Below are 11,533 nucleotides of genomic sequence, written 5' to 3' on the forward strand. Positions count from 1 at the left end.
AGTACTGCTGCTTAAAAGAAAGTTTACTAAAGTATAAGTAAATTTTTTTGTGTGTGTGCAAAAAGTAAATTTTATGTTCAGTCCAAAGTAAAGGAAAGAATTATTGATGATTGATGAATGACTGATAGGTCTATTCAGGTGAGAGTTGAAGTTTTTTTTTTTTTCTGAAACTGTTGACACTGAAAATGGTACACCCCCTAAGGCTCAGTCATTTGTCCAGTCCTCTTTCATGTAATGAGAAATGACATCTTTCAAAAGGTTCACTAATGTTTTGGGAAGTTTTATTTGAGGATGGTGGCGCCATCTGGAGGCGAGGGGAAATATTTTTCGTTTCTTCTGCCATACTTAGAAGGCCTTGGACCAGGTTGTTCAGTGAAGAGATTGCGCATGATTTATCAAGTCATGTTAAGATCTTCTTATCATGATAAGATCTTCATGACTTGATATCAGGGCAACTTTTTCTATCTGAATTATCTGAATGTTTTGTTGGGAAATCATGAATGCTTTAGCATTTGCAAGTAAAAATTAGAGCTTCAGTGGCGACAAGCATGGAAAGAAAAGTGAGGAGGTTGGCATTATTTCTCTTTGGACTCATTTGTTTAAAGAAAGAGGCAGATGATAAAGTCTGGGAGAAGGGATGATGTTCTAACTAGGCTGAGACTGGGGCATTTGTGGTCTAGTCAGCTATTTAACGTTCTATACCAGCGTGGAAATTTGGAAACAGCCCAATATATTGTATTCTCACATAAAAATCTTAAAATCAACTGACCCTCGTTTTAAAATATATGATTAACAACAAATCCTTGTCTGTGGGGGGCAGCCGTGTGCTTCACAGTGTGCGGCCTGCCTGAAATTGAATTGAAGAAGAGCCCTGAGCTCGCTTTCGTGCATGAGCATGCGCAGTGGGACGAGAACGCTTGAACCACGTAGCAGCATCAGCGTTTGTGGAAAAAAAAAAGCAGCTGCAATAAACAAATCCACGGCCACCAAACAGTTGTAACGGGCCGTTGAAAATGGCGAGGTACCTGAGGCCTCCTAATACGTCTCTTTTCGTCAGAAACATCGCTGACGAGTCCAGGTATGTTCTCATTTTTGACCCAGCCAGCATGCTTGCAAGCATGGTCAAGCTAACGGAATGCTATTTAGTTAGCAAACATATCTGCCTGCATCAAAATGGCTAACTAGGAGCGATCCCTAGCAGGGAGGCGGGGTAGACTTGGTGGGTTATTTTTAACCAAATATTTCTCCGGATAGCTATCAGCAGGAATCACTGACCGGCATAAGGTTTGCTGTTACCTAGCAAACAAGAATCTAAGATTCGTTACATTCAGCTTGCACCTGAATGTAATGTTACTATCCTAAAAAGCCAGTTGCTTTTATATTGTGGATATAAATTCATGTTATAGTGATACTGCATTAATAGCGTCCGTTGTTTTGTGTGAAGTGCGTCTGTCTAACCTATTTTTCACCAGTTTATTTTTAACTGTATATGCATCGGATCCAGTTTTTTAATTTCAGACAAGATGTTCGAGATGTTTGAATCTTATTTAACGCCTTTCTCTTCGAATATGCCTTTAGTACAATCTGTATCTTTATCAAATCTATATTGATTATGTTCAGGAAGGGCTTATTTATTTTATACGAACAGTTCAGAAACTAAGTAAGAAGATAAGTTAACAAATTACTGTTTTGAACAGCAGCCGAAAATAGACATGTGCTAACATGAAAGTAGCATTAAGGTTACTGTCCATTTAAATATTGTCCAATAGCTAAACTAGAATATCTAAAATATCAATCCAGTTTTTATTTTGTTTTTAATTCTCTGGCTTTAAAGTGAGCACGCATAATATACTCAGAAACCCTTTTTGGATTTAGCATTTAATGTGGAATTGTAGCATCTTTGGGTGATGTTAATGCCTGGCAAACATTTGTTTGGTGTTGAGATATCAGTCTCATGCTGCCACCCCCAAACCCTGAATAAGAATGCAGTTTTATGCATCTACCCAACAATTCATGTACATAGTTCCAGTTGCACTATAACCACATGCAAATACTTGAATTGCTGACAGATGAGATAGTAGACAGAACACAGCAAGCACTGTCACGCTTTCAAGTGTTTCTGTTACATTTAGTGACTTTTTTTTTTTATCAGTGCTTCTTTTCCAAGACTGAAATGTTACTGTAATAAATTCAACAGTGATCATTTTCAAGCAACTAACCCTTGTGACTTTGCCACCTCTGTAAATAGATGATGCATGCCATTTCTGGGCTTTATGGCTGCTATGGATGTGTTAAGTTGGATGTCTGAGTTTTTATTTGTACAGTTACACCTTTGAATAGGAAACTTCCGTGGGAGTGTAATAGTGGGAGAGTAATAAGATTTGTCTGCAAATAAGAATTGTCAAATGCTGTCACCAATGCTGGCACCTGATCTTGTGTATACTTTGCACACTGGGCTCCAGCTAAATTCATATGGTAGCCAGCAGAATAAATGTGCTTATTTCATGACACTTTAGGCCAGAGGATTTACGACGTGAGTTTGGTCGTTATGGGCCTATTGTAGATGTCTACATTCCACTTGACTTCTATACACGGCGACCAAGAGGATTTGCTTACATTCAATATCCTTTATTCTTTTAATTTGAAAATGGTGTTTTCACTCAGGAATTATAAAGTACTAAATCTGACTGGGTGCAGTTACACCTGACGTGTCATTGAGTTTTTGGAGGAGTCACTTTTGTTTTTATATCACAAATGTTTATCCCATTGATATTTTTCATGTAATTTTATTTATAAGTGTTATTTGTTATCTAGTATACTGTATTCAAATTTAAACCTATTCCTAACCAATATTTCCTCTGTTGTTGCCTTAGAATGGTAAAGATACTGTTCTGGAGACCCCACACCAAAGAAAGTTGAAAGGCGGTTGTAGAGTAGATTCAAGCCAAAGACACCCAGGCGACAAGCAATAGTGGAATTGGGAAAATAAAGAGAGAGCAAAAGCATGAAGATACAAAGAGGAGAACAGAGAGCACCCAGGCTTCCATTTGTCTACCAAAGGGAGGAAAAGCAAAGTGTTTATTGGGCAAAGACAAGCAGGAAACCTCAAGTTCTTCTGCCAAGACAATAAAGATCAAGCTGAAGGTCAAAGGTCAAGCATGTTAAAGGTAACAAGCCAAACTTTTTGTATCCTACCAGATCTGATCACCATCAATATTTGTTTTGTCTTCACAATCTGAAATCACAAATGGGGCTGTTGATTCAATTTTATGTACTGTAATTGCAGTAGGTATTACTAAAGACAATAAATTATGACTTAATAAATTATGCCAAGAGAATGAATAATTATTATAAATTTTCACTTTTAAATTGTTACCTGAAATAACTGATTTTTCGCCACACTAATCCAGTTGCTGTGTGTGTTTTCTTTTGGAGCTGTCAACTTGCGTTGCAGCCTTTTCTTTGTAATTTGTTATGCTTGTGTTCAGGCTTCTGTCCAAGTTTTCTAAATTTCAAAATCAAAAGCCTTAACTATTCAGCATGTTTGAAGATGTGCGGGATGCAGAAGATGCTCTTCACAACCTGGACCGTAAATGGGTTTGTGGACGTCAGATCGAGATCCAGTTTGCCCAGGGAGACCGCAAGAGTAAGAACAGTTTGCATTCCTGTCTGAGCACAACAACTATAAATCCTCATGCAGCTTAGCTAGGGAAATATAGTTTCGTTTCCCCTAATGTTCTGATGTAAATTTACTCATCAAGCCCCAAACCAGATGAAGGCGAAGGAGCGCCATTCCCCTCGCAGTTTCTCCCGCTATGACGATGATCGGGATAGCCGCCGAAGACGATCCCGGAGCCGCAGCTATGAACGCCGCAGGTCCCGGAGCCCCTCCTATGAACGCCGCCCTCGGAGGTCTGAGAGCCCTAGAGAGTGAGTTGTTGGTAACCCTGCTTTAACTACAGTTTCCTAAATAGTTTTACTTAGTATTTATTAGAGCCTGTGATTTCTAGTGCTGCAAAGCTGTGCTGTATCAGTCACTGTAAATGTGGGTAGTAATTAGGGGGTGGTATCAAACCTGAATACAAACCAAAATGTGTCCATAGCAGCAAGTATCAAGTTGGCATTGAATCCTTGGTCATATTCTTGTTCAGACAAGTCAGATATAAATCGGGGAACTTTTCTAACTTTGGACTATATTTGATTTAGATTTTTTTAAGTTCCTTATGAAACACTGATGCATTGAGCAATTTGGCATATTTTGTTAAAATGAAAGAAAAGGATTAAAGCATCAGAAAATGTATCACTATTGAAACTCAGGTATCGTATTAGCATTGTGATTTAATTTTTTTTAAAGGATCCCCAAGAAAAGGTAACAGAATTATACAAACATCTCACCACAAAAAATCCCTTTCATTTTCATTTAGACACTTATTAAACAATGATTTATAGGTTACTATAGTCCATTTTTTGAGTGTTAATTGTCCCATTATAAGACAGTGTGTATGCAGGTTCACATGCCTGTTCAAAAATCAGGTTTTAGTTTAGATGGGATATTTCGTTTTTGTTTATTCCCCAATACACAAATAAGAATAAAATATCAGTAGACTGAAACTTAACATTATTCAGTCCTTACTTTTTGTTACTTACTATGTTTAGAAAATGTTTGACCTTCACAGCAAGAGAGGAGGTTCTACTGAATGTGTGTGCTGACTGTTTGAACCAGGAACTGGTATAAACCACTAGTGTTAGTAAATGAGCCGAAGCCATACACTACCTAATTACAAGAACACATGGTTCTCTTATCCTGGATATTACTGCAAGTGACACCCTGAAAAACGGTTGTGTTATTTTTGTTCCCTCTACAGCTCTCGGTCCTACAGTCGACATAGACGGAGCAGAAGCCATGAAAATGACAAGTAGGATAATTTGTTATCTAGCAGTAATTAAATAAGAAGTATGGCAATCTATTATAATTAATAATGTTTATCCCACCAGGTACAGAGGTCCTCCTCGCGACCACCACAGAACACACCATGAACCAGGCTCACACAGCCGCTCTGCGTCCCGCTCCCCTTCACCCTCCAGATCCAGGCCCAAAGGCAAAAAGAGCCAGTCCAGGTCCCACAGCCCAGCTGAAGAGTTCAACCCAACCTCCAGCTCCCAGAAACAGTCTGTGGGACGATCTCCATCCCGATCCTACTCTAGATCCATGTCCCGATCACGCTCTCGCTCCAGATCCTGGGCTGGACGTAAATCTGGAGGTCACTGACTGTCCGGTCTTCCAAAGCCCGCTATTTATCAGTCTCTGAGGATGTTTCTGTTCAGCTTTCAACTTATGATAGCTAGAGTGTTATGCTCTATGTTTGCATTTGTTTTCATCAAATCATGAAATAATTTGTTGCCAAAGGAAAGGGCAGTAGTTTAAGTAGCGGGAACTGAGATATTTTTTTGAAGCATAGTGCAAAATGTTTTTGTTTTTATGGAATGAAAGCTAAGTTGATGCCTGGAAAGTTTTGCGAGGTTGAGTTTATTTTGGACTTGAGTAATGTGGGCTGTTGAAGGTGGAGATATTATGGCTTGGCTTTGCCAATATTTTTGTACTTTGAGTCAGCAATATTTAAAGTCATATAATTGTTTGTTTGATACCTGTCTTTGTTCAGTGTATTATGTAAAGATGAATAAAAATGAAATTGAACTTCAGGCCAGTATTACCAGTACTAATTGCCCTGACTCTACATGCCTGGTTTCAGGGGCACTGACAGAACAGGCAAACTGTAGTAGTGGTTTCTGTAGTCACGATGGCAATAGATGATGAATGGGATGTCATCACCTGCTACTTAATTTTTTGTCCCCTAATTTGTTATGTGGCAGTATGTTTAAGATGTGCTGCATTTATTTCTCATGTACTTTGATCAGTGAGTGAAAAAGTCAAGTGTTCCTTAGTAACGTTATCCTCATTTTAATGGTTTAACTTCATATGCTTTATCAATAAAGAAATAAATTCTCTCTGTTCTTGTGGGTTTTTTAGCACCTAAGCTTTACTAGCACTGCAAGGCATAGGAGTTCTTATATCCATGTTTCAACATGCTCAACATCCATTCTTGAGCTATACAAATCCTATACTACACTTTAGTCAAAACACCAATCAAAAGATACTCAAACAGACAAAAGTAGGGGGAGGGGGAAGGGATTTATTTTTTTTTTTGTAAAATTTTGTCATTAATTCAATGAGTGCATTTTTTAACATTTGCTTTTTCCCAATTCAATTTTTTTGTTATAAACAATTCATACCAATCTTAAAAAAACAGGGCACATTTTCTTTTTCATCTTCAGTGACATTGTATCGCGGGGGAGGACAAATTCATAGCCAATTCATTAAAAGTTTCAAATTTAGAATAAGGAGACTTCGCCATGCATGACTCAATCAAGAGCAAGAAAGAAACTGTCTACATGAACAACCAACAGAGGGTAATACTTAAAACAGCATGGGGCCAAATTCAATTGTCAGCTGGCGGAAGAACAGCCGAGAACTGAAAGTGGTTCTGATGAAAACATTTGGTCAATTTGTGGCATTACCTGCTAATGAAAATAGTTGCAGCATGGGTTTCAACTTAGGCACAAACAGGTCAACTCAAGATTAAAAGCATCACGCTTACAAACTGTAAGCACATTCAGAACTCAAATCCATACATATGCAAGTCTCCTAAGATCCAATTGATATTTGTTATAGTCTTAATTTGCACTTAGCATGTTTCACCCTACACTGCATAATACAAAACAATAAAAAACATGTGCAAGATCTCTGGAAAGATAACAGTGCAGGGGTACTGACAAATGCTATAGGCAGATTTTTTTAACAAAAATATTCTTCAGTATTGAAGTCAAGACATGTCCTTAGCATGTCTTATACATTCAGTGTTATTACTAAAAATACTTTTGTCGGGCAGGCCTCAAACGTGGTCTGCAAATGTACATATGCTACAAGTACTTTATACATGTCATTATTTACATGGCTCTTGAACACGCTAACAAGCTCTCGTACTTTGTTTTGTCATCTTTAGGCTGGCCATAAACAGCTCCAATTCTGCAAAGGGAAAGCAAATAGCCTCAATAGAGGACTGAGTCACAAAAACACAGAATCCACTGGGAGATAGTCATTTACGCCTCCTTCACTTCAATAGCATCATGGCCTGTAACTTATGGAAGAAAAAAAAATTGTCTGATTGCAGTGCAAGAGGGTAAACAAGAGGCAGAGGAAAGAGGCAGCGGGCGCCTGTTGATTATGGGATGGTCAAACACCAAAGACCTATTTTGTAAACACAAGCACCAGCCTCCTTCCTCATATTGAGTCCCTTGTGCCACTTTACTTCAGAAACCTTCCCCAGCTCTGCTTGACCTTGTTTACAAATGCATGCAGCCAACAGGACCATGTCATGTGACTTAGGAAGAAAGTGAAACTCAAAAGTCCCATGTCTGAGCATGGCCCTCTTCCGCAAAAGCTGCATCACTGTCCTGAATAGGCAGAGGCTCAGGAGCAATAACAGTGCTGATTGGAACAGATGAATAAGTGACCCTGGGGGCTCTGACCCATTCACCGCTCAGGCTGGCATGGTTTAAGTGGCAATGGCAATAATGCCAACCACATATTGAGGATGTCTAAAATAAGAATTTACCGCAGGAACATCGCTTTGGTTACTCACAGCACTTCATACATATGTCAATCACAACAAAAAGGACTTGTACAAAATAATGCTATGATAGAGTGTTGTGGGCCTTAGACAAGATCAACTCCTATAGTGCATGTGCGCACAGCGCAATTAAAAAAGGGTACAGGAGTTGACAGCCCAAAGCCTGTGTGCCATGGTCTCAGTTTGAGGTTATATTTCTGACCTGTACTTACTGACTACAGCTTATTATCTACAGTAAGATAGCTTTTTTTTTCCCTGCAGAACTGCAGTTGAGTGTATTTTCCAACCCAAACAAGGAACGGGATACTTATAAGAAAACAATGGTGGGTCTTACTCAAAAAAGAAAATGCTACAAATGTGAGTTTGCTTTAGCACCTGAAGCTTCAGAGCCGACTCCAAAGGATCAACTTTTGGAAATAAAGAGGCTTGTCTGTCCACAGAAATGGACCGTAAAAGTGATGGGAACTTACCTGACCTACACTATAACCCTTGTTTGGACAAAAACACACTCAATCTGCTTTGATAGCCAACATTAAAAAGAACAAAACAGAGGTACAAAGAATATCCAGTTCATCATTAGTCACAGACTCCTCTAAAGGCTTCACCGACCAACAAGGCTGCAAGGCTGTAACATACTGAAATATTAGTTTTAAAAAATGGGTGTAAACATTAAAAGCAAAATGCTGCTCTAAATGTCTCCTAACCCTCAATGAAGTCAATCTAAAAAAAACAGATAAAAGAATTACAGCATTGCAGTGTTCTTGGTAGGTGGCTGCCTTCAAAAGAGTCCCAGTTCATGCATTGGCTTTTTTCTGAAATAATCAAATGTGGGTATCCCTCTCAGGCCTGCATTTTGAGGAGGCTCTTGAGCTGGAAGGCCATCATCTCCCTGTTGTCACAGGAGCCCATTGGGAAGGACACCCAGTGGCTGGGGGGCTTGGGCAACACGCTTGGCGAGGGTGGCTCGCTGAACTTAGGCCCTGCGTAGCTTGGACTTCCCTGGGTGGCCAGGAGCGTGTTGAGGTGAGACACTGCACCCTCCCAGTTCTGATCATAGTTGGTGGCAAAACGGACAGAAGCATTCTTCTCTGCAGACGCGGCCTGCCGCGCCTCTGGAGACCTGTGGTAGGCTGCACCTTTGTCACTCCTGCGGTGGCCATGATGGTGAAGGCCCCCTGCCCCTCCTGCAGATGCTGCTGCTGTTGCTCCGTTCTGGTCACGGCTTCTCTGCTTAGCCCGGCCAAGTTGATGGTTCTTCTTGGGCAAAGGGCGTTCAGGGTGGGAAACTGGAATGTTGTACCTCTCTCCACCTCCCATACTGCTTTTGCACTACGTGTCACCTACATGATGAGAATATGTTATTACTAAAGTGCATTGCAATGCTGGGAATGCACTGGCAGCGAAAAACTTCGCTTTCCTAATCCATCGGCACCGCACGCACACACACACTTCCACCGCCCCCCAATAAAAACAAGCACTGCGGGCTACGTGCAGAAACACCAGACATGCCCGACTCGCCCCTCCCCCACACACAACCCAGGTCAAAACAGCCTCGGCTCACCTCTTTGTTGCCAGAAAGTTGACGAAGCAGAGATCTCTCTTTAGTCTTTCACCTCCAATCGGGCCCCAGGTCCTCGAAGTAGTTCTCTGTCTACTTCTCGCTGCACTTTTGTGTCCAGCAAGGTCTGAGGTTTTCATGTGCCAATGAGCGTTGTTTTCTCGTGGAGCCGAGCTGAACATCAATTCACCTCGGCGCACGATGCTCCAAGAAGCCTTAGACCTTTGATTAGGGGGAAAGAGGCATCGCAAATTATCCACATGTCCTTCATCGATTATCAGCATTATTAACGTTTTAGACCGGAGGGACGTGTATTTCTGAGTGCGTCATTGCATCCTGTGCTGCACAAATCCATAAACAACAAAACGCCAGCTACCGAGCATTTCGTAATAATAACGCTATTATATAAAAAATATAATGTAATGCCAGCAGTTATCATGATAAAATGCATTAGCAAACTGCGACGTTATCCCACTTAGGCTTGTGCGCCTCAGGCTAGGCTTAACTGCAGTCGCTTTGTCCTGCCAAGGGGCTTAGCCACGACTTTCAGTGTAAACAAAAATGCTGATATTAATAACCTCGGTGCAAGTGACCTCTTGTTAATACTACTGGTTGAATAAACAACGCTACAACAATCTGGGTTACACTGCTTTGGCACCAAACCAAAACAAAGGAAGAGTGAACTCAATATGGCGACGAGGAACAAAACTGCTTCTCTTACCGACTTCTTCAGGCTTGGTTGTTGAAGCCTTTCGTCAGAAGAAAAATATGAGAATATACTCTGAAATCCTTCGTCGGACTGTGTAGGAAGCACAGCAAGCTATATTTCCTACAAATCCGTCTCCCTCGAAGATTTTGTGGTGTTAAAAGTGGCCGTTAACAAACACCACTTCTCACTCCCCACTCCGCCTGAATTGCAACAAAATGGAATCTACAGAGGCGATATGTAGCTCGCTCTTACCCATTTCTGACCAATCACGCACCGAGTACACACTGAACGACCAATCAGCGAAGAGGCAGGCAGACGCATTCACGCCTGTTGCCAGACTGGTGACGTCAATCGACGACCCACCTCTCCTCTCCTTTGTTGGGGAATTTCCTGAGAGAAGTGAGAAAATTAAAAAAAACAATCACTTCCACTCAGTAAAACCTCCCATTTTCAAGCTGTTTTGCATGGGAACTAACCCCAGTATTACATACAGCGTCGTATGAAGGTTTTTGGTAACAATAGAGGTAGTTTGGTGTTATGTAATATCAATCCCCCTTCAACTGACAACGTAAACACGTCCACAATTTAGATGTATTAAAGTACTTCATACTTCATTTTGCTGCCAGAGGAAAACAGTTGCGTCGTACCGCACTTCTTTGTTGCGTGGGTTAAACCTGTTAGGCTGCTGGGTTAAATCCACAGTATGTAGTTGAAACAGCTGCAACAGGCTGTAATGATACACAGCAGCTCGTCTGTAAGCTACCCATCCCCCACATCTCTTATCTGTCCTCTTGATAAAACAAAACCTTGACCATTTTACAGAAATCGGTTATTTAGCCCCTGTGGTGGAAAGTAATTAGGATATGTGCATTTACTGAAATAATATGCCTTAGAACTAATGCGAAGTATTAATTTTAAACTACGTGTAGTTTACTTGAGTTTTTCCATTTTATGGTACCCCACTACATTTATATTATACTTTTCACCCCACTAGATTTATTTAATAGTCGTAGCGACTTTTCAGACTAAGATTTTAACATGAAATTTTACATAAATGAAAACATATTATAAGCTCATAAAAGACAGTACCATGTTGAAGATTAGATTAATGATTTCCTCGTGGCCCATTGTCACAAATAAATTTTGTTAGTAGGCCCAGTTCAGAGCTAACCATGCAAATGAGTAAAATATAAATGTCATACTTTCTTAAATCTGTAGCAACATGTGGAAAAGTCACTCAGGGTTACTGAGTGGGAACCTTCCTCCTCCCCAAAGTTTTGTTGAATTAACCTAGAGTCACAACACCTCACATGGTTTACCATGAACTAAACGGTGGAGTCCTAGAGCGCATGTGTGTGTGTGTGTGTGTGTGTGTTACTAAAGACAAAATTAAGTATGAATAGAAGCAGGTAATATTAAAATGAATTTACATGCTTGACACATACACCCACTAAATTTAAAAGATGAAAAAAAAAACTCTTTTGAGCCAATTCAGATTACTGAACTCCACACTAATATGTTAAGTGGCAGAATCTGGTTTTGAACTGTTTCTTTAAAAACTTGTCCTTTGTGTCATTT

At 40.3% G+C, this 11,533-nt stretch overlaps 2 protein-coding genes across 4 annotated transcripts; one reads left to right on the top strand and one right to left on the bottom strand.

Annotated features, from left to right (window-relative positions):
- Nucleotides 1-50: 50 nt before the first annotated feature.
- srsf10a (serine and arginine rich splicing factor 10a) lies at nt 51-6,001 on the top strand. 3 transcript variants are annotated; one of them, XM_041043592.1, is made up of 6 exons: nt 51-1,078; nt 2,517-2,621; nt 3,543-3,646; nt 3,762-3,930; nt 4,866-4,916; nt 4,996-6,001. In XM_041043592.1, the coding sequence occupies exons 1-6, from the start codon at nt 1,014-1,016 to the stop codon at nt 5,267-5,269; spliced, it is 768 nt and encodes a 255-aa protein (XP_040899526.1). In that variant the 5' UTR covers nt 51-1,013; the 3' UTR covers nt 5,270-6,001. The 3 variants fall into 3 exon arrangements, with proteins under 3 accessions (XP_040899526.1, XP_040899527.1, XP_040899529.1); XM_041043593.1 differs by having other exon boundaries at nt 4,881-4,916; XM_041043595.1 differs by lacking the exon at nt 2,517-2,621 and adding an exon at nt 2,874-3,186 and having other exon boundaries at nt 3,551-3,646.
- A 170-nt stretch (nt 6,002-6,171) lies between these two features.
- pnrc2 (proline-rich nuclear receptor coactivator 2) lies at nt 6,172-10,172 on the bottom strand. Its single transcript, XM_041043596.1, has 3 exons — nt 9,968-10,172; nt 9,250-9,468; nt 6,172-9,028 (listed from the first exon to the last, which is right to left on the bottom strand). The coding sequence occupies exon 3, from the start codon at nt 9,003-9,005 to the stop codon at nt 8,529-8,531; it is 477 nt and encodes a 158-aa protein (XP_040899530.1). The 5' UTR covers nt 9,006-9,028; nt 9,250-9,468; nt 9,968-10,172; the 3' UTR covers nt 6,172-8,528.
- Nucleotides 10,173-11,533: the final 1,361 nt, after the last annotated feature.

The sequence above is a fragment of the Toxotes jaculatrix genome, chromosome 8 (assembly GCF_017976425.1).
Source record: "Toxotes jaculatrix isolate fToxJac2 chromosome 8, fToxJac2.pri, whole genome shotgun sequence".
Lineage (NCBI taxonomy): Eukaryota > Metazoa > Chordata > Actinopteri > Toxotidae > Toxotes > Toxotes jaculatrix.

Bases quoted from the DNA above. Each gene is read 5' to 3' on its own strand.
- srsf10a (XM_041043592.1), top strand. From the start codon at position 1,014: ATGGCGAGGTACCTGAGGCCTCCTAATACGTCTCTTTTCGTCAGAAAC. The intron at 1,079-2,516 runs GTATGTTCTCAT...ATGACACTTTAG, and splicing joins AACATCGCTGACGAGTCCAG to GCCAGAGGATTTACGACGTG. The intron at 2,622-3,542 runs ATATCCTTTATT...ACTATTCAGCAT, and splicing joins AGAGGATTTGCTTACATTCA to GTTTGAAGATGTGCGGGATG.
- pnrc2 (XM_041043596.1), bottom strand. From the start codon at position 9,005: ATGGGAGGTGGAGAGAGGTACAACATTCCAGTTTCCCACCCTGAACGC.